Raw genomic sequence first — 22,992 nt, 5'->3', positions numbered from 1 at the left:
CAGTGTCCTCACTGAAGTGTGACTTCCCTGCACCTGTGGACCCGGAAAGGCACTTGAGCAGTCGGCTCTGACTCACACACTTACCTCATATCTCAGCCCCCTCCCTTCATATATTCAATTGTCCAGGCCTGATATACAGCTCAAAATAGATAGAAAATCACACAACACTTCAATTTTTTATTAAATACCTAATTATACTGAAAATGGAATAAAATACATATTGATACTAAAGGGTAAAACATGTTTTGAAAAGTTTGTTTAGATATCATCCAAAGAACTCAAGTGTGTACAATATAAAATTTAATATGAATATTACATTCTTACATTATTAAACTACCACCACTTAAAGGAGTCTGTATTGTATTTATTAATTTGATATGAAGTGTTTTTTGCAATCTGTGTATTTTTACCAATTATTAAGGGGTGGTATATTATATTTTAATAAATATAAATAATCTTTATAATACAGCTCCAGTCCCTGAGAGTAGGGAACGCCTGTCCACTGAGCAGATCTGAACAGTCTCATCACTGAGGACTATGTACACCTGGGAGTCAGCACCTGAGAGTGTGCTCAACACAATGTCATTGGGCATTACAACTTTAAACAAGAGATGCCACTAGTCTCATTAGAATGGCTAACACTCAGTACACGGATGACAGCAAATGCTACCCAGGATGTGGGCAGCAGGAACTCTAACTCATGCTGCTGGGAGTGCAAAATAGCATGACTGCATTTGTAGACCCTATGTCAGTTTCTTATAAAGCTAAACACACTTTTACGTGATACAATATAGACATCACATTGCTGGGTGTTTACTTATCAGTTATTTGTGTCCAAACAAACAGATGCACAAAAATTTGTAGCTTCTTTATTCATGTTTCTTATAACTTAAAAAAGCAATTGCTATGTCCTTTAATAAGTGAATGAGTTATCAAGTTCTTGTCCATTTATACAATGGAATATGATTGGAAATATAAATAATAGTTATCAGGACACAGAAAAACATGAAGGAATGTAACACACACATATTATTATTGAAATGAGCCAATCTGAGAAGACTGGAAACATGAGGGGGCCCGATCAGGGCCAGAAGCCCTGAGACCGAGCTGTCGCCTGAGGCTGCCACGTCTCCTACAACCGTCGGAAGGAGCATGTGCCCCCCAGTTCCTGAGCTGTGAGTCCTCTCCCTGCCTCTGCAGGTTCCCTGTGTCATCCTTGGGCTGAAGCCCTCCCACTCCTTAATTTCCTGTTATCAGCTGGATCCCAGCTCTGTAAAAGGAGCCTATGAAAAAGGAAGATTGCACAGCCTCCAGAAAGAGGAAGATTTGCATAGACTCCCCCCTCTGTGTCAGGGGGACATATAAGAAGTGTAAAGGCTCAGGCCTGGCTGTGGGTCAGGAAGCAGAGTCTGGGGCGTCTGCACCATGGATTGGGCTCCACTCCTCCTCGCCCTCCTGGCTCACTGTACAGGTGGAGCCTGAGGGAATTCTGGGAGGGCACCTGTTTGTCACCTGGGAGGATGACCTCTCCCCCCTCCCTGGGAAAGGGGTCTGTTCTGTCCTCCCTGATCTCTGTGTTGCTCCCTCCTTGCAGGGTCCTGGGCCCAGTTTGTGCTGACTCAGCCCAGCTCTGTGTCAGAGTCTCCAGGACAGAAGGTCACCATCTCCTGCACCCGCAGCAGCGGCAACATTGGGAGCAGCTATGTGTCCTGGTACCAGCAGCGCCCGGGCAGTGCCCTCACCACCGTGATCTACCTTGACAACAAGAGACCCTCCGGGGTTCCAGATCGGTTCTCCGGGTCCATCGACAGCTCCTCCAACGCCGCCTCCCTGACCATCTCTGGGCTGCAGCCCGAGGACGAGGCCGACTACTACTGTCAGTCTTATGATAGCGGCTATAATCACACAGTGCTCCACACTCAGGGGGAAGTGAGACCAAAAGTCCCCAGAGCCTCCCCGTCCTGGGTCTGCCCTCACCATCTGCACCACAGAGAGGAGTTCCTTCCTGTCTCCTGCTGGAAAGTTTGTATTGAGATTATCGGTTTCTGTGTCCTGGTTTTTTTTTTTTCCAGATTTCCCCCATGTCTTGATTATTGTCTATTTCCATTGTAATCACTTCATGGAGGTGATTTAGTTGAAAACAGGGTTTCTGAACCTCTGCATGTCTGACATTGGAGATCGGGTCATCGCCTGTGGAGAGGGGTCTTCTGTACACGTCGGACATAGAAACATCCTTTAGGCTCCATGACTACATTGCTAGTAGTTCCCTGTTCTCTAAGTAATGACCCAGAAATACAGCTTCAGACATTTCCAAATGTCCCCTGAGGAAGCCTAATCATCCCAGTATGAGAACCACTGGGTTAAAAGGACATGCTCTCAGCTATTGGGACACGTTTGACTTTCAGTCCTGTTTAGGCCATTCAGCTGGACGGAGACTAGATGTGTCATCTCTCTGTCTTTCCATGTCCCTGTCTGTTAGACAGGACAGTTACACACACTCACATGAGGTCAGAGAGCCTGTGGCCCAGTCACATGGAATCTCCTGTTAACCAGAGAACAGAGTACAATTTTTGGCCAGACTATGGGTGCCGTTAATATATTGAAATTTTAAACAATGCACATGAAATTCTAGCATATCTATCTTCATATATTATCTTTTGGTGTATTTATCTTTTTAAGGGTGCTTTTAAAATGTATTTATCAATTTTAGAGAGAAGATGGAAGAAAGACAGAGTAACAGAAACATTTATTTTTTCCTGTGTGTGTCCTGACCCGGGATCAAACACATGAACTTTGCGTAATGGGACGACACTCTAATCACCTGAGGTATCCAGTCAGGGCTGGAGAATTTTTCAAGCATGAGACACACGATGAATAAACACGTGATAGTTCTTATACTCTTGGTGTCTCTATTTTTCTATGGGTCTGAAAAGAACAGGCTGCTGTTTAAATTTACCCTCTTCTCCCACTTCTGTGAAGGTCAAAGATACACTTAGGCACTGAGAAACATAATGCAAATCCCTCCTCTTTGGAAGTGTTCTCTAGGCTACACATTGTGAAGAAATGTCATAGCCTCATTCATCATACGGGGATCTTCAGTAAGTTTAAATCAAACCATAGCTGTAATATGACATCTGATATGAACATACCCAGAGCCCAGAGTTATTTTCACAGATTTCATGAGATGGTGTTTCTCTGGAGCAAATGCACTTCTTAAAACTTCAGAGGACAGAAAACACAGAATTAAAAATAGTGCATAGTCCTGAGGTCACCCCTCTTGGGAGTCTTTTAACTTCTCCATAATATATGTGTATAGATACACACTATATAGACATTAACACAGTAAGTCAATGATATACTTTAAAAATTGATTTGCTGTAATAATTAACAAAGCAAGCCACATGTTTTCTTTGGGATTGTCTATCTCTCTAATCTGGAAGTTGTATGTGATGTAGATGACAAAGAAGGGTCATATTTTGAAAGAGGGAATGCTATTATAGAATCTGTAGCTGCTTCCACCACTGCTTTAGCTCAATCGGTTCACACTGCAAATCATGTAGATAGTTTATCTCGTAATATATCTTTTGCATTAGCAGTACAGGAGACTCTAGATAAGAAGTTAGAAATGAAAGTGAATGCTTTAGAGGAGGCTTTTATTCATATAGGTATTGAGCTGTTAGCTATGAAGGCTAGGATGACTCTTAGATGCCATGCAGAATTCAGGTGGATATGTGTGACTCCTTTAGAATACAATCAGTCTATCATAGCATGGAATAATATACAGAATCATTTGTTAGGTGTGTGGAATAATAGTGATATTAGTTTAGATTTGAAGAAATTACATCAGCAGATACAAAACTTAGGACATTCAGGCTCTTTAGTCTCTGCCTCAGAAGTAGCTGATCAATTTGTTGAAAACATTAAAAGTATGTTTTCTATGCATGGCCTGACCTCTTTAGCTACTGATATAGGCATAATAATAGCTGTGGTAATTATCACTCTTCTTGTCCTTCCAGTCATGTTCCGACTCTTAAACAACAATCTCAGGGAAACAACGGTGAAAATACATAGGCTTTATTTAAATAATAAAAAAGGGGGAGATGTCGGGAGCCGATCCACAACTGCTGGCTGACAAGGTCACAGCAGAAGAAGACCCACAACTGCTGGCTGACAAGGTCACAGCAGGAGAAGACCCACAACTGCTGGCTGACAAGGTCACAGCAGAAGAAGACCAAAAACTGCTGATTGACAAAGTCACTGCAGTGAAGACCAATGGCTGCGGGGGACAAAGTCACTGCAGTGAAGACCAATGGCTGTGGGGTGACAAAGTCACCACAAAGGATAGGCACAACGATACTTCCCCCTTTGACTTTTTGAATTAATTTGGCCTTATATCCCCCCTTTTCTGGGTATGTGCTATTAATTATGGCACAGGGATAATAGTACCGTGCTTTCCCTGTAGATTCGTAGTGATTTCTTTGGAAATGAGACAGAGGGTGTGAGTTCCACAGAAAAGCCTGCAAGCCCCTTGAACTGGGCTCATAGACATAAGAGGCTGGCTATGATATCCCTCGTAAAGGGTTAAGTTTGTAGGAGAATTCCTTCTTAATCGTGATAAAAAGAATAGATTGTGACTTGTGAATGGTTAGGAGGCAGTGGCTGTGCACAGAGCACCCTTCGGCCTTCACTTAACATTTTTTCCTCCCTAGCCTTTTCATGTGATAAGTAGAGAAACATTCCTTTCTTCTTTGATCTGCAAATAGTGGTATATTCTGAGAAGAATAGAGTCAGAACTTAACTAGTGTTTAAATATAATAAATAAGTAATATTTGACTAGACAATAGTATCTTAGGTAAGGTATAGTAGAATGGCCCATTGTGTGGCCTAGGATGAGAGCGTAGTCAGCAAGAAAAGAATGTTTTACTAAGAGAATTGTCTTTTGACTAAAGGCAATTGCTAGGTTTTCTCAATGAGATGTTCTCATGAGATTTAAAAATGTAGGGAAATCCATGGAATGTCTTGTGTTGCTGCTGGGCTATCTTGCAAGTGCACTCTGCATATCTTTGGATGAAAGCTATTCTTGATGTTATGTTAATTTCTATAGAGGCAAGCCTTTTAGAACTAATACTCTAAAAGCTTTTACTGATGTTGTTATCGCTATTCAAGTTATTTTGTATTTTGAATGATTTGCTACCTGATTTGTGACTCATAGATGTAAATTAACTGTTATCCGGAAACATGCAAACATAGTGAAAACAAAAATAATAATTAACACCATGTGATTGTAACTCGGTGTGTGTGTATAAAAAGGGAGCTATACTAGCATTTGGCAGAGATGCCTGGCAGTAAATGCTAACCGGAGAATAAAGAGAAAGAAAAGAATTTGACTCTCTCACTCCATTTTCGCCGACGCCGTCTCCTCCTGTGGGACCCCTGGATCCCCCCCGGGGCTGGACCCCGGCACTACCGCCCACCATGAAAGCTGGAACTCCCACTAGTGGGCGATAGGGACCAGGTTGACTACCACTGGTTTAAAGGATGACTTTATGAATGAATAAATGCATGAATGACACATTCAAGAGCCCTGGCAATTGGTGACTTCTTATACTGTTGTTCTTCCCGTAGAGGAGGACACCAGTCTCTGCAGCACTGATTGTCTCTGAATCTTCCTAACACATCTCCACTTTCAGAGCCTGGCCTCAATGTGACAAATGGACCACAAACCTGACACACAGCCCTCACACCTGCCCTTCCACCCAACAGCACCAGTGTCGGTGGGTCATCCCCACCTCGATCAGTAATACCATTCATCTACCTGATACTGTGGCCCATTTCTCCCAGTTCCCCAGCTTGCAGTTCAATCAGTCACCTACCCGTGTCCTAACTCGTGCCATGAGCCATTCCAGCCCTTCCCAGTTTTCTCTGCTGTCATTTTCCTCCAGCTTCCCCAGGATGTCCCCTTGCAAAGTCCTAGAATGATCCACAGACATAAACCTTTAATTTGAAGCACTGGTGACAGGCACAGCCAGATTAATAATGTCCCTGCACACAAGACAATATCTCAGGATGGCCGCAGTGGTCCCTCTGGATGTCCAGGCCACGCTCAGTCCCCTGCTCTGCAGAACCTTCATGGGTGTGCAGTCTCCTCTCCTCTCTGCCCCGGAAGGGTAAACATTCCTCAACTTCTAGGTCCTCTTCTGTGAGGATCCCTTTCCCTGAATAAGCTTCTGTTCACACTCAGCATCCAGAGCAAAGCTTCTCCGCTGAGCTCCCACCACGGGGACTCATTGTTTTTGTTTGTTGTTTGCTTTCTGCTCCCCTCCCATATCTTTTCCAGTTCAAGGACCCCGTAATAGACTTGTCATGGCTGGACCATGACAATTGGGTCCCAACATGGGGCCATTGAAAAAGGGAAAGTGAAAAGGTAATGAAACTTCCCCAAAAGTAAACACACGAAGTAAATTAAAGCTTTTAGAGAATAAAGCTTTTAAGTACAGTGTGTGTGGGGAGAGAGAGTATAGTAATAATTTGGGAGTAAATAACTATGGGAGTACTAGGTTCAAAAGTGAGGAACCTTTTTCTTTTTGTACAAATGTTTTTATTTGAGAATAAGTTGTTTGATCAGAATGAGGTAGAAACAGAGGAATGTAAATATAAAAGCTTGGAGTCTAAGATTAACTTGGAAAATGGGAATATCACAGTTATGGCCATTTTAAACTTTGTGGCTCTGCAGCCCTCTGCTCCCAAAGTTTTTGTCTCAGGCCCTTGGAAATCTCGGCTCCAAAGAGCAGAAGGCTGGCCTCCCCAGGCAGGGGCGATGAGCCGAGAGCCGGTAAAGCGGCAGGGACGAGGCCGCCCGTGGACTAGGGTTTGCGCTGGCCTCCAGGCTCACCCTGCCCAGTACCTCTGAGGTGAAGCGAGCAGGCGACAGCTGAGGCAGAAGCGATGGCTTCCCAGGTCAGTGGGGCAAAAAAGACACAAATGGGGCAGGTGAGAGCTCTGGCCAATACTCCGGAATCCGCATACAAAAGGTGTGCGGCCATGAAGGCGTGCCCCAAATACAAGGAAGGTTCCAGAAGCCACCAAGTTTCCAGTAGTGCAAGCATGAGAAGCCCTGGCAGCCACCGCCTTGAGTCCCAGCGGCTGCCTGGATGGCCGGGCCATGGTTGCCTTATGGATACACAGGTGGCCACTCGCGTGGGCGGCTAAGAAAGCGTGTCCCGCTAATGCGCGGGCAGCAGACGGGTTGTGTCTCATGGGTGGCGCAGGCCAGGTACACAGTGCAGCCTCCTTTGCTGAAGTGTGCAGCTCCTACAAGCTTGAGGCGCATCAGCAAAGGAAGCGCCTCCAAGGCCCGGGGCCCCAAATCCCTGTGGCTGCGGGGGTGGTGGTGGTGGTGGCGAGGTTGACAGCTCTATGGCAGGCTGACCTTTGTTCGAGGCAGGTTGGGCTCTGCCTGGGAGCCCCAGCCCCAGGAGAGGAGCGGAAAAATATTCCCCTTCCAGATAAGCTAAACCTGCCTTTCAGCGGGGGTTTAAACGAAAGGATTTCGGCTGCTGGTTGTAGCAGCTATTAGAATTTATGAATGATTAGAAGACTGAAAAGCTTTTTAAAGTTGTAATTATCTGATTTTCTTTAATAAATAGAAATACTTAAAAGTTTGGGAAAATTGCAGATTTTTCCAGTTATTCTCTTTCTCTAAACTCATTTTATTTCTTTATTGTTCTATGCCTGAAATGAGAGCGAAGGTAACTCCTATTTGGATGTGACTAAGCAGAATCTCATAAACGGCCGTTCTTGAACCTTTTCAAGAGAGTTCTGTTTAGTTTCTATCCTTCTGTTCCTATCATAATAGCCCTGCATAAAAATCAAGCAGGCCACGTTCTAATCTCTAAAATCCCAGGTTTCTCTTTAATTTGTCTACCTTGTCTAATCCTTGTTTGTGTTTGGTCTTTGTTTAATGTTGTCTAAATATGATGTTTCAAATTCTTGCATGCAAAAATTGGAAATACCGGCTTTAATATTGAAAAAATAAAATGATATCATCTCTACAAATTTTTCATTTTAATTGCAACAAGTATAATGCGCTCATTTCAATTTAAATAGAATGGAATATGAATCCTAAAGACTTGCTAATTTTGGCTAAACTGCTTCAAACTTCAGGCTGCTGCTGCAGCTACAAAGCTTGAAGCAGAGTAAATTTACCTAATAAAAATGTAAATTTTTGTTAATAATATAGAAAAATAATAAAAGTCACACTGGAATTTTCCAGCTTTAATATACTCTTTAATTTGTCTGTTAATTAATGGGGTAAAAATGTTTTAATAAAAATGGGAATGTTACTTGAAAATGCATTTACTATGTTTTGTTAGAAGTTAACATAAAGACAAGTATTTCTTACAATTTTGAAATAAAGGTATTATAAAATGTGCTCAACAAATGCTTAAAGGTCAATTATAAATAATCTTAAAAAGGGGGGATGGAGTCATATCCTGGAACTCCTGCAAATCTATTTTATCATGCTTTTTACTTAAAAAATTTTTTCTTTTGAATGCTGTTATACAGGTTTATTCAGCAGCTGAGAGACTCTAAAATCCTACAGAAGATGCCAAACTTCTTTTCTTTCTCCTGCAAACTTCTACCCTCTTTTATTTAATCCAGCTAATAATGCTGTTTTGTCTTTTTCCAATCAGCTCTAGATATACGAAAAAAGTTTATATAGGCAGATGGGGACCCTCAAACCTCTCAGCGAGATCTTCTAAGCATGGCTTTTAAGGTCTATAATGACCAAGAGAGAAACAGAAAAGGCAGACAGAGCCCAAAAAGAAATCAGGCAAAATACCAGCTCTTGGCATATGCCCATAAAGGTTCCAATGCCCTGAAGGGGCTTCATAAGACTCCATCAGGGCCCTGCTTCAAGAGTGGAAAGGAAGGTCATTAAGCTAAAGCCTGCCAGGCTTCTCAGCCCCCACCAGAGACATGCCTTTGCTATGGGAAAAAGGGACACTGGAAGGTACGCTGCCCCCTCAGTCCTCCAAGGGAGGGTTTAGTCTCTTCCAGCCCTGCTCCGGCTACCTGTGACCTGACCTTGCCAGCCTACTGGGGCTTGCCACTGAAGACTAAAGGTGCCCAGGGCCATTGATCCCATCTCACATCGCTATGGACAAGCCTAGGGTATTTCTTCCAAGTAGCAGGTAAACTAATCTCATTTCTTATAGACACAAGGGCCACTTACTATGCCTTGCCTGAATATTCAGGTTTTTATTCATCCCTTAAAAATCTCTGTTGTGGGTGTTGATAGTCTTAGTTTCTGCTACTTTGTTTAATATATAATATTTCCTTTACGTCTCTTGCCTCAATGCCCCATGCCTATTTTAGGCTGGGACTTGCTCCTAATTTAGATGCATTTACCTCTGCTACCCAGCATAGTGTATCCCCAGGTTCTCCTCACCACGCCATGGTTGCAAAGCTCCAGGGAAAGACACCCTGGGTTCACCTCTCCAGTTTAAAGAAAACAGAAGCTCTGTCTCCATACATGCTGCGATGGCTTTTCCAGTCTACTTGAATTGTTACCAGCTAGAAGCAGTAGTCATTGGGACTTAAACTGTAGCTGCAAAGCATGAAAATGTGATCACAACTCCAGTGCCTTGTTGACTTTCCCTGAATGTGTGTGACTCCTGCTCCTTGAGACACTTTGCAGACTGAAGTGGAGTTGGGTTACATTTACGAATAATATAAAGTGATGATGGAGTCAACATGGACTTAGTGAAATTACATTAACACGTTAAAGACATTTAAGACTAAGAATTTTATTTTAAATCCTATTGTATTAGTTAAGACTTTGCTTGATAATCTAATAGGCTTTAATCACTTCATTGTATTTAGACACTTGTTATAGTATCTGTTAGCATTGGCTATTTTAATATTGTTGTTTATTTTATATTTTTCCAGTCTGCCTCCAAATCCAAACATGGAAATTCAAATAAGTATGGATCACAATACACAAATGTGAAGTTTTAATAAATACAAAAGGGGGATCTGTTGGGGACTGAAATATAAACAGGGTGTTTTTATATCCAGGGGATAGGTGCTGGGCCTAACCACCCATCTCACTTGCCCAGTTAACAAAGAGCTATACCTGATTATTGCTTATCCCACCCATGTTCTCCAGAAGAGGCTGGAAGCTAGTTTCTTATTGGTATAAAGTTAGATCTAAATGGTATGGTGGGGGTTGTCTTTGAGTTGTCTTGGAAACAATTGAATTGCTAACAGACCACACTTTTTCCCTGAATAAAGACGAATGTTCTTCTGGGGGCCGCTATTGCATCAGCTTAGGAGCAGTAGAGACTGTTTGCCTTGCGGTCCTCCCAACCCATCTTTATGTATATATCTTTAATTCTCTATCATTTATTTAATTCCATACCTTTTCCCGTTTGAAGACCCCGCAATAAACTTGTTGTGGCTAAACCATGGCAACAACAAATGAGCATTAAAAAAAATTCTACATGTAAACTATATTTGGAAGTAACTTCTGGTTTAGAATCTCTGCTACCCATTTTTTATTCCATGTTTCTGAAATCTAAGGAAAATAAAACCAATATCAAAAATAAATTCCTCATTATATCACTGACATTTTGCCTGTTAGTTATGTGTGGTAAACCAGTTAGTGGGACTGCTGTTCTTTTCTTAAAATAAGCAAATGACTATTTTTTTTATTTTTCATAGCTCAGGAACCATCCCAGCAGGTGGACTGTCCTCTACAGCCTGGGTTCTGCCATTCAGGAGGTCAGAGCAGTGACCTTCCCCTTCCTCCCAAGCACCTGTGCACAGGCGATGAAAGAGCTCTGAGTACCGTGGATGGGGCCCCAAGATGTGAGGTCCCGGGTGGCAACTCCGGTGCATGCGGACTTCCAGCACAGAGCTGGTGCAACCTCTGCTGGGCACCTGCACCTACTGTTCAATTAGGAGAGAGGGGGTATCAGGAGGCAAATTGTGGCTGAGGTCAAGAAATATTTGGGGGTTCTTGATAGGGTGAGAATGCTTCACTCTTGCTGGAGAAATGCAGAGCCTGCTCCAGGGAAGGGGGTGAGTTGACCTATGGATGAGACGCTTTTAAAGCCGACAGCACACAGGACCATGTGGACTCCTGAAAGGGAAAGGGGCTTCCTGAGCCCTGAGGCCATGACTGTGCCCTGACTCTCACCCCACTGGAGCTTTACAACAATTCCGGGTGTGGGCTGGGCTGAGGGACATTAGGAGCAGGGACTTCACAGTATCTGTCAATCCTCCTGTGAAGCCCTTGATGAGACAGGGTCTGAGGTCATGGTCTCCTGAGCATGAAGCAGCAAACACAGTTAGCTCCAAGCAAACAAACCCTTCTGCACCTGTGACTTGGGACAAAAGTGCCTGAGTGTCAGTGGTCCAGACCTCTTGTCTGGCTCCTGGTTGTGCTTATGGCCTCACTGACCTCCTTTGACCTCCAGCCTGATGAGGAGGCTGACTATCACTGTCACTTAGATAAATACCACCCCATGCACAAAGGACACCTGTGCCAAGGGAAAGAGAGGTAATTTTGTGCCCTCCTCTCTCCCATGACCCATTTTTTTCTGTCCTGGATTGTGACCAACACCTGCTGGTCACAGGACATCTTTTGCTGTCACTTGGGCTATTAAAGCATGCAGTCTAATGTTCCTGTCTCAGTTTGTCTTCAGTGGTCAATAAAATACTTACTTTTATTGCTGGCCTTCCAACTCAAACAGAGTCACTTTGTACACAGATACAAAATATCCCTCAGAGCTGCTGGGCAGGTGACAAGCAATGCACAAGTCTGGCATCTATGACCTGGGAGACTCAGGGGCCTTCTCTCACCTCCCTGCATGGCTCTGCTTCCTGCCTTGACATGATGCCCGTCCCCTGCACCCTCACCACTCAGGGAAGCTGCTTTCTCTGTTTCCTGGAGATCACTCTCTGAGAAGCCCTGATCTCCAGCTTCTGGGGGACTCTCCCTGTGAGGACATGGCTCTCAGACCTGTCACCTGCTCACTTCCTCCACTGTAACCACATGACCTGTCATACCTTTCCCTCTGTGGTTCTTTGGTGTGAGAATGAATAAATTTGTTTTTTTTGAACTTAGAATTTATAAATATAACCCTATTAGAATTTCTGAACTTGAGAGAAGTGAACTTTATCAGGGCTAATGTAAATTAGAACACAACAGGGCAGGAGCAGTTTAGGTCAGAAATGAAGAAGTGAGATCTAAAAAGAGATGAGATATGCTTTTATGTCAATATTGAGGAAAATTATAAAACTAGACAAAAATTATGTTAAATTTATTTATTTATCAGATAGCTATATATTATATCTCTATATTCAATGGTGAGCAAAAGTATGTTTACATTTATGAGTACATGAACCACAACATTTTACCTTGTGTTATTATTTATTAATTACTGTATTATTTAGCTCTATTACAACCGTAAACCTACCTTTGCCCATCACAGGGTATATATATTTAATCCCAGGGTGAGTTCAAGTGTAAATGAGAACACATTGAATTAATCAACAACAAAGACCTTTCTTCTCTGACAACGTCATGTTCTCACAGAAAACACACAGATAAAGAACCAGGACGTGTGCAGTGAGGACGGGGAGCTGACGGGAGCCCTGACAACAACCCCAGCTCCCACATCAATCCACTGGCAAGGCCCACCCAGTACAGTAATCACCAGGTAGGAACTGAAATATAAAAAGGAAAGGCCCTTAGCACGAGTAATTTTTAGCAGAACTTATTTTCTCTAAAACAAAGAGATTTTTAGCAGAACTCACTTTTTCTAAAAAAAAAAACTCCCTCCCCCTGGCCTTGAGGTTGGTTTCCCAGGCTGTGGCCTTGGATAGTTCTGAAAGGTTGCAGATGTGTCTGGAATGTTTCTCCCTGAATTAATCTTATTAATAAACATTATAAGAGAGCATGTTTCACTGCTTTGTTTTACTGCTTGCTTCTTCTCCTCCCCATTCCCAATCAGTATGTAATTTTGTCTTTAAAAGCTAGTGCCAAACTGTGTTTGGAGCCACTACATTTGAAAATTTAGGTCTCTGTGAGATCACTGGCTTTAAAGTAAAGACTCCTTAATTTGGTTACTTAACTGTATGGGAAGAAGTCTGTTTCTCATGGTTGTGATACAACATTTTGGAGGCCTCAGCGAGATCTTGTCCTCTGGACACATTTGTCTTTGCCACACACAAGCAGGGCCACTGGCCTCCTCAGCCTGACTTCTGGGGACAGAAACCCAGCAGGAAACATGCCACCTGAGACTTTCCAGGGCCCTGCTGGGCTTTTCTGTCTGGCCTACTGTCAGCCATGGACAATCAGCATGCCTGTCCACCCATTCGGAGTCATCAGGAAAGCCTCCGGAGGTGAGTAGAGCCAATTTGCAATTTGTTCAATCTGTAATTTGTCTGTGGCTAGCCGGTTTAAAACTACTGTGATCAAGGATCAGACGTGATCACACTCATGCAATAGGCTCTCCAGGGCCAACACGTTAGCAGAGAGTAATCTGAAGTCTGTTTTTGTAGAAGAGTCCCAGGACACATGTGAATTTGCTCTCTTATATGTTTACCCTCTGCTTACTTTGTTGCTTTCATGTATTTTTACAAGATATCCTAGAGTACCTTTATTTTCAAAGGTTTCTCTCTGAATTTTCTCCTGCTGAGATGTCATTCTTTGCTTTTGTTTTGTTATTTTATCTCCACACCAAAAACTCCTGAGTGAAGGGTGTGTCAAAAAGGAGTTTAGGTGCCTGCGTTGGAGTTTCCAGTTTGGGGCTCCTTGCGGGGCATCCCCTTCCCTTGTATGTCAACCTTTGTCTGAAAGCTCTTTGTCCTTCAGTTCTCCAGGGTATGACCCAATGGGGGACATTTTAGAAAAATAGCACAAACCTTAGTTTTTTATTCCTTTCGTGATCTTAGGAAGCTCATTTGTGCTAATATTGTTTGTAGCAATAGGGGAAGGGCAAAGTAAGAGTTAAACTCCTCTTGAGTGTATGCTTAAGAATTACAAATTAGATTTTCTGATAACTATAATGTAAAAATTGTCTAAAGGTACATTGAAAACTCTCTGTGAATTAAAATGGCCAACTTTTAGAGCAGACTGGCCAAGTGAAGAATTGCTAGACCTGGAGAAAGCACGGGCAGTCTAGAATACTATCATGGGCCATTGTCCCTGTGCGCCGCGCACACCTACCCATTGGGGGAGACTGGGCTGAGCAAGAGCTGCAGCAGGCAGCCAGGCGGCTATAGCTGAGGCAGAGAAAGTAAAAGTGGAAGACAGGGCAATGCCACCTCCATGGTGTTTGGGGTGGTGGAGCTTGCACAGGGCTCACTTGGGCTCCCTGGTGCTGCTTGATGTGGCAGCTCCCCCAGCCCCTCAGGCACTGGGAATCCCAGGTCCCTGACCAATTCCCCTATATTGACCAGTGGCATGCTCTCATAAAAAACCCTCTTTCGCCCTGGCCGGTTGGCTCAGCGGTAGAGCGTCGGCCTAGCGTGCGGAGGACCCGGGTTCGATTCCCGGCCAGGGCACATAGGAGAAGCGCCCATTTGCTTCTCCACCCCTCCGCCGCGCTTTCCTCTCTGTCTCTCTCTTCCCCTCCCGCAGCCGAGGCTCCATTGGAGCAAAGATGGCCCGGGCACTGGGGATGGCTCTGTGGCCTCTGCCTCAGGCGCTAGAGTGGCTCTGGTCGCAATATGGCGACCCCCAGGATGGGCAGAGCATCACCCCCTGGTGGGCAGAGCGTCAGCCCTGGTGGGCGTGCCGGGTGGATCCCGGTCGGGCGCATGCGGGAGTCTGTCTGACTGTCTCTCCCTGTTTCCAGCTTCAGAAAAATGAGAAAAAAAAAAAAAAAAACCCTCTTTCTATGCTCAAGGACTGCACCAGGTGATTGGGACAAAAGGTTTTAGTGGCATGGCCAGCCAGGGACATTTGCATTTCCAAACAACTGCTTGTGTTGTAAACCACTCAGAGGAATTTCAACTGCTACCCCCTTGCTACAGCCCCTTCTATTTCCTCTGCTTTGACTCCAGGGAATAATCAGGTCACTTTCTCACTGCCTCATACCTAGAGCCAAACCCAAGGGGAAGACTTAGGTAATACTGTTCCTTTTAAACTCATTTTCCCCCTGAGGGAAGCCCCGCCTGCTGATGGGTTGCCACAGGGGAGGCAACTTTTCATGGTTTATGTCCCCTTTTCCTCAAGGGACCTACAGAATTAGAAAACTCAGAATAGAAGCCTCAGGCCCTAACAGAATGATTAGAATCAGTGCTGTAAACATCACCTCACCTGGAATGATTGTCTGCAGATTTTAGTCACCTTGTTCACTACTGAGGAGAAAGAATCAAATCAGAGGCAAGAGAAGCTGTCATGATAGGGAGAAATAGCTCTGATAATCGGGAAAACCTTGAGAATATGTTTCCAATTGTCCAACCCAAATAGGACCCCAATGCCACAGCAGGACAGGAAGCTTTGAACACTTTTCACCAATCTCTGTTAGCTGGGATCAGGGAGCTGCTAAGAAACCCATGAACTTGTCTAAGGTGTCAGAAGTTGTTCAGGGTCCTCAGGAGACTTCCGCAGCTTTCTGAGAAAAACTGCAGGAAGCTTCCACGGTCTATACATCTCTAGACCCCGAGGCACCAGAAAATGCTAGGGCAAGTAACTTAGCTGCTGTGTACCCAGTCAGCTCCAGATATTAGGAGAAAGCTACACAAATTAGAAGGTTTCCCAGGGATAGTAATTTCCCAACTGTCAGAAATAACTCAGAAAATTTATAATAATAGAGGCACCCTTGAGAAGTAACAGACTAAAAGGATGACTAGGGTAGTTGTAGCTGCTTTAGAACACCAGACTAAAAAGAAAGGGAACAAAAAGGGAGGAAAGCCTGAGTTAAGAAAAAAAATCAATGCGCTTAATTGTAAAGAAAAAGGACATTAGAGGAAAGGCTGTCCTAAAATGAAAGGAAAGTCACAGCAGACCCCAAGAGTCTTTAATTTACAGGAGGACTAATGGGGCCAGGGCTCCATACTCGTTAGCCCCCAGGAGCCCAAGGTAACTTTACAAGTAGGGGACTACCCAATATACTTCCTTACTGAGCTTCTCAATCTGTTCTTCTTGGACTGCTCTCAATGAGCAAGTACCTATATTAAGAGACTGTTAGAAGCTAGTATTCCTGTTCATTGTCAATCCCAATGGAATACTCCTTTGCTGCCTGTTCAGAAGCCAAGCACCAAAGACTATCATCCTGTCCAGGACTTACTGGAAGTAAATAAGCAGATTAAGACAATAGATCCAACTGTGCCTAACCTCTACACACTGTTAAGCCTGTTGTAACCGAACTTGGAATTTTACACAGTCTTAGATTTAAAAGATGATTTTTTCAATATTCTCCCTTAGTCCCAATATGTCAGCCCATCTTTGCCTTCAAGAAGAATGACCCAGAGGCAGGCATTTCAGGACCAGACTAACATGGACCAGATTGCCACAGGGCTTCAAGAATTCATCGACCTCTTTGATGAGGCTCTACATCAGGACCTGCTCGCCTCCCGCCAGGAACATCCTGAATGCACGCTGCTACAGCATGTAGATAAACTGCTTCTAGCTGTGGATACAGAGGTAAGCTGCCAGACAGCCACTGAGGGTCTTTTACAAACACTGTACACTCTGGGTTACCGAGTGTCAGCTAAAAAGGCGCAACTCTGCACCTCCAAGGTGAACTACCTAGGACACCACATTGAGGTGGGATGTGTACTCTCTCCTCCAGTAGTATAGAGGCAATTCTTCAGATCCCAAACCTCTCTAACAAGAGGCATGTTTGAGAATTACTAAGGGCAGTTGGCTACTAGAGGTTGTGGATCCCTAGATTTGCAGAGATAGCCAAGCCTTTATACTCCTGTACAGCAGGAACCCAAGAGTTAATTTGGACAGATAAAGAACAAGAAGCTTTAGAACTGTCTCAGAGCCATAGCCACCACTGCCATACTAGTGACAGAGGCAAATAAATGGACTATGGGGAAAGAACTGTTTCTGAAGGCCCCACATGCAGTAGAGACTTTACTTAGAGGAACTCCAGAAAAGTGGATGTGTAATGCTAGGATCACACAGTATCAGGCTCTGCTCATAGACCTGCCTCGGATTAAGTTTCTCCAGATGCAGGCTAACAACTCAGCAAGCCTGATGCCTGATGACTATTCAAGCATCCCCTAGCGTGACTGCTCTGAGCTGCTGGACTCTGTTCAACTGCAAGACCAGGCCTTACTGATGTTCCCCTTCCTAATGTGGAAGAACAGCTATTCACAGATAAAAGTAGTTTTGTCCTAGATGGGGTTCAACATGCTGGAGCAGCTGTAGTGACTCCTAATAATTTCATATAAGCCCAAGCCTTGCACCATGGAACCTTGGCTTAGCAGGCAGAAGTTATTGCTCTCACCCAGGCGTTAAGTTGGGCCAAAGAAAAAAAAAAGGTCAATATTTACACTGACAGTAGGTATGCTTTTGCCCATGTTCATGCAGCGATCTATAAGGAGAGAGGATTTTTAACATCTGCTGGTAAGGACATTAAAAACAAAGAAGAAATTTTAGCCTTGCTGGAAGCCATTTGGTTACCAGAGACTGTAGCCCTTACTCATTGCCCAGCACTCCAGAAAGGGGACTCAATAGAGGCAAAGGAAACTGGGTAGCTGATCAAGCAGACACAGAAGTAGCCCTAAAACCCGTAGGGCTTTTAGAAATTTTAGTGACTTTACTGGAACCCTTGTTGCCAGAGACACCTTTTTATAACCAACTAGAGGAGGATTTTGCTAAAAGAAGAGGAATGTCTAGAAATAAGGAAGGGTGGTTAGAGTTGCCAGACAAAAGGCCCTTCTTACCTGAAGCCCTAGGCAGAGAGATTATCGGCAGCTACATCAAGCTACTCATCTAGGCCAAACTAAGCTAATAGAATTATTTAGAAAAATTACTATTTGCCAGGCTTAGAATCTATTATAGAAAGTGTAGTGTCCAAGTGTTTAGTCTGTATGTAAGTAAATGCTAAGCAGAGTAGACAAGTTGTAAAAAGAAATAGGGAAAGAGGAGCTTTCCCGGAAGACCATTAGGAGAGAGCTTTTAGTGAAATAAAGCCACCAGCAGAGAAATATAAGTACCTATTAGTTTTTATTGACACCTTTTCAGGGTGGGTAGAAGCTTTCCCTACTGGAACTGAGACCGCAGTAACAGTTGTTAAGAAATTGCTTATAAAATTATTCCCAGATTTGGCTTGCCTATTGATATTGGGTCTAATAATGGGCCTGCATTTGGGTCCAAAATCTCACAGCTAATAGGAAAGGCACTCAGTATTAATTAGAAATTACATTGTGTTCACAGGCCTCAGAGATTGAGACAGGTCGAAAAAAATGAACCGAACTCTGAAAGAAGTCCTGACTAAATTCATTTTAGAGACAGGTGAAAACTAGGTCAATCTTCTTACCTTTGCTATTTTGAAAACACAATGCGTACCCCACCAGGCAGGATTCACCCTGTATAAGATTGTATTAAGCAGGGCAACAACCCTTCTCCCTAAGCTCCCTTGAAGAACCCTTCAGAGACCATGCATATAGATCCCACCAACCCCTGTAAGTTGACCCTAAGAAGGACAACATGCCCTGCTCCAGCCTCAAACTGGGAGCTGGCTGGTCTCTGTACCACAAAAGCCTGAAGAACCCCGAAATGGAACTCTTTATAATTGAACTTTAGAAAGGGGGGGGGGGAGGGCTAGTGTCAGGTGACGGCCAGAGCAAGTCATCTTAAGGTTTAATGTGTATGCCGCTGTGGGTCATGCAGAAGGGGGGTATAGGTCCCTTCACTGGGAGAGGAGCTACAAGGTAAATGCAAAGTATATATGTGCTCATAGCTACCCCTGTAAAGTGACCTGTAAATATTAGTCATGTGTACGATGGGCTCCTTGAGAAGAGGGCACGTCCAAAAGGAAGTATAGTTTGAAAAAGAATTGCTTGTTGCTAGCTTGGTTGTCACTGAAGTTTGAGGTTTTTAGAAATTAAGAGTTCCAATTAATTAGAACAGAATTCTATAGTTTTAATAATGAAAGATATAAGGTATAGAAATGCTTTTGAAAGAAAAGAGGGAGAAAGTAAGTTGTTATGAAAGCTAGTTATTTCTGAATAGTAAAGAGGGTTATGTAAGTTGCAGAAGGTTTGTACAGGTTGTAGGAGGTCTGTAAAAAAGAAAAAAAAAACACGTTTAGAGAACAGAATAAGCCTCTATTGTGTATTCTAATATATGTTATGCTTCAAGTTTATTTGTATTAAGGAAATAAAGGAAGACTATTAATGCAACCACCTAGCATGTTGTCCTGTTGGAAACAAGTCCCAGTTCTTGTCCCCTTACTAGTAGGATTAGAATTAGCAAGAAAGAGCTGTAGTTGGGACTGCGGCCTTAATAGCAGGAGAAATACAAATAAGGAAGTTAAATAGTCTAATCAACTATGATTTAGAAAATTTAAAGTAATTTATCTCCAAGTTAGAAGCACAAGTAAATTCCTTAGCTGAAATAGTTTTACAAAATAGAAAAGGTTTAGACCTACTTTTCCTTCAACAAGGTGACTTATGTGCAACATTAGGAGAAACTTGTTGTTTCAATTTTAATAATTCTGGTATAATTTAAAAAGTCTATATTTAGTTAGGACAGATATAGAAAAAAGAAGAAAAGAATTTGAAAAATTGGAGAATTGGTTCCAGAGAATGTTTAACTGGTCACCATGGCTACCTACCCTGTTTCCTACAATCGGTCCTCTTACTTTAATTTTATGCTGTCTGACATTAGGACCATGTTTAATCAATTTTATAACAAAGTTTGTTCAAGAAAGAATAAATTCTATCAAATTATTAGTTATCAGAAGTGCCGGGGTCCAGCCCCAGGGGGGATCCAGGAGTCCCACAGGAGGAGACGGCGTCGGCGAAATTCGAGTGAGAGAGCCGAATTCTTTTCTTTCTCTTTATTCTCTAGTTAGCATTTACTGCCAGGCATCTCTGCCAAATGCTAGTACAGCTCCTTTTTTATATACACACACCAAGTTACAATTACATGGTATTAATCATTGCTTCTGTTTCACTATGTTTACATGTTTCCAGATAACAGTTAATTTATATCTATAAACTACAAATCAGGTGGCAAATCATTCAAAGTACAACTACAAAATAACTTGAATAGCGATAAAAACATTGGGAAAGCTTTTAAAAGATTAGTACTAACTGATAACTCAACTTTACTGTTGTTGTGAGTCAAGGAGCAGAGAGAGATTAACAGACGAAATCATTAAGGATTAGCAAAGGACCACCGCTTGCTCAGGCAAATGGCCTTGAGTTTATGCAGTGTTCTAACTTTTCTCACAAGATAACAAAAGGCTTGCCCATTAAGAAATTGACATAACATTAAGAGTAACTTTTACTTAAAGATATATAGAGTGCACTTGCAAGATAGCTTAGTAGCAACATAATTTCAGAAGACATTAATTGCTATTGCTTCTATGGATGCCCCCCAATTCCTCTCATTATCTGAAAAAAAAAATCTTGGAAAGTATACAAACCTCATGAGAGTGTCTCACTGAGAAAGCCCAGCAACTGCCTTCAGTCATAAAACAATTCTCTTAGCAAAACATTCTTTTCTTGCCCTCTGCGTTCCCATCCCAGGCCACACAACGGGCCATTCCATTACTCCTTTCCTAAGATTCTATTGTCTAGTCAAATTTTATTTATTTACTATATTCACACACTAGTTAAGTTCTAACTATATTCTTCTTAGAGTGTTCCACCATCTGCAGGTCAGGTAAGCAAGAAGAAAGGAAAGTTTCTCTACTCTATCACATGAAAAGGCTAGGGAGAAAAAATGATGAATTAAGTGAAGGCCAAAAGGTGCTCTGTGCACAGCCACTGCCTTCTACCCATTCACAAGTCACAATCTATTCTTTCTAACATGATTAATAAGAAGAAATTCTCCTACAAACTTAACCCTTTACGAGGGATATCATAGCCAGCCTCTTATGTTTACGAGCCCAGTTTAAAGGGCTTACAGTCTTTTCTGTGGAACTCACACCCTCTGTCTCATTTCCAAAGAAATCACTACGAATCTACTGGAAAAGGACGGTACTATTATCCCTGTGCCATAAAAAATAACACACACCCAGAAAAGGGGGGATATAAGGCCAGATTAATTCAAAAAGCCAAAGGGGGAAGAATCGTTGTGCCTTTCCTTTGCGGTGACTTTGTCAACCCGCAGCCATTGGTCTTCACTGCGGTGACTCTGTCAACCAGCAGCCGTTGGTCTTCTCCTGCTGTGACCTTGTCAGCCAGCAGTTGTGGGTCTTCTCCTGCTGTGACCTTGTCAGCCAGCAGTTGTGGGTCTTCTCCTGCTGTGACCTTGTCAGCCAGCAGTTGTTGTTCGGCTCCTGACACAGAAGTCAATATATACCTATATAAGAAGATAGCAACAAAAATGAATCAATGATTTGATTAAAATTTAATTAAAACCAGTAGAGAAAGAAATATGAAAAAGAAAGGCTCTTAGCATGAGTAATTTTTGGCAGAACTTAGTTTCTCTAAAGAAAGAGACTTTCAGCAGAACGTACTTTTTCTAAAAAAACTCCCTACCCCTGGCCTTGAGGTTGGTTTCCCAGGCTGTGGCCTTGGATAGTTCCGCAAGGTTGCAGATATACCCGGAATGTTTCTCCCTGAATTAATCTTACAGATAAACATTGTAAGAGAGCATGTTTCACTGCTTTGTTTTACTTCTTGCTTCTCCTTCTCCCCATTCCCCAATTTACCAATTTATCATTTTGTCTTTAAAAGCTAACCCTAAACTGTGTTCGGAGCTGCTTTTTTTAAAGACATAGGTCTCCTTATGGTTGCTGGTTTTAAAATAAAGACTCCTTAATTTGGTTCCTTAATGTTGTAACAAGATGTCTGTTTCTTGCTGTTCCGATAAAACAGGAACTAACAGGGTTCTCCACAGAACCTTAATCCTGGACCTTGTACAGGGTGGTCACATACCAGTAATGAACCCAGGGACAAGATAGAAGCAAATTCAGATCTCAGACAATCCTGTAATATCTGGTAACATTGCATTTTATTGTTTTCTGCAGATCATTAATGACATAGAAAAATAAATGTGTCAACCCTAAACTACAGTGAGAACTATTGATTCCATTGCCCTGAGTATTGGCATCTGAAAGATCCAATTGCCCAAACCAGAGTCCTTCCTGAGAGCTGAGTGGTTTGGAAGGAGCTGCAGGACATGAGTTCTGTGACCAACAGGGGGTGCTGTGAACTGTGCCTGAAAGCTCTGGGTTCAGGGCCAGGCCCAGTGGGAAAATACTCCACTGGCTCTTGCACACTTGGGCAGGCAGTGTCCTCAGTGAAGTGTAACTTGTTTGCACATGAGGACCCAGAAAGGCACATGAGCAGTTGGCTTTGACTCACACAGTTACCTCATATCTCAGCCCCCTCCCCTCATGGATTCAATTGTCCAGGTCTGGTTGATAGCTTAAAAGAGATAGGAAACAACAAAACAAAACTATATTTTCTTGAAGAACTTGACCTGCACTGCTCCATGGGCACAGGATAGGAGACCCCAAAGCAGGGATTTTTAAATGCCAACCATTAGTCCTCAGCAAACAGAATTCTGTGGATTCATGAGCATGGCTGATATTTCCTCTTACCTTGTTTCTCCCTGAACAGAGTCTCCTTTACAGGAAAGAGACAGAATGGAAGGAGCAGGCGTTTGCACTCCTTAGCGCCATCATGTGGCATCGGTGCTCATCACCCAGGATGTCTGCCTCCATCTAACCTGCTTCCGGGGGCCGGGTCAGATGCTGCTGGCTCTGCCATCCACAGTGTTGAAGTCATTGTTTACTTGTGTTAAAATGTATTTACTAAAATGAGCTCATGCATCTTAAA

At 43.0% G+C, this 22,992-nt stretch overlaps 1 protein-coding gene across 1 annotated transcript; it reads left to right on the top strand.

Annotated features, from left to right (window-relative positions):
• Positions 1-1,389: 1,389 nt before the first annotated feature.
• LOC136392467 (uncharacterized) lies at positions 1,390-17,254 on the top strand. Its single transcript, XM_066364628.1, has 5 exons — positions 1,390-1,471; positions 1,595-1,929; positions 11,484-11,566; positions 16,477-16,663; positions 17,198-17,254. The coding sequence occupies exons 1-5, from the start codon at positions 1,426-1,428 to the stop codon at positions 17,252-17,254; spliced, it is 708 nt and encodes a 235-aa protein (XP_066220725.1). The 5' UTR covers positions 1,390-1,425.
• Positions 17,255-22,992: the final 5,738 nt, after the last annotated feature.

The sequence above is a fragment of the Saccopteryx leptura genome, chromosome 2 (assembly GCF_036850995.1).
Source record: "Saccopteryx leptura isolate mSacLep1 chromosome 2, mSacLep1_pri_phased_curated, whole genome shotgun sequence".
In the NCBI taxonomy this organism is placed as follows: Eukaryota; Metazoa; Chordata; class Mammalia; order Chiroptera; family Emballonuridae; genus Saccopteryx; species Saccopteryx leptura.
The sequence above is the reverse complement of the archived record's forward strand: the minus strand, read 5'-3'. Positions and strand labels throughout refer to the sequence as shown.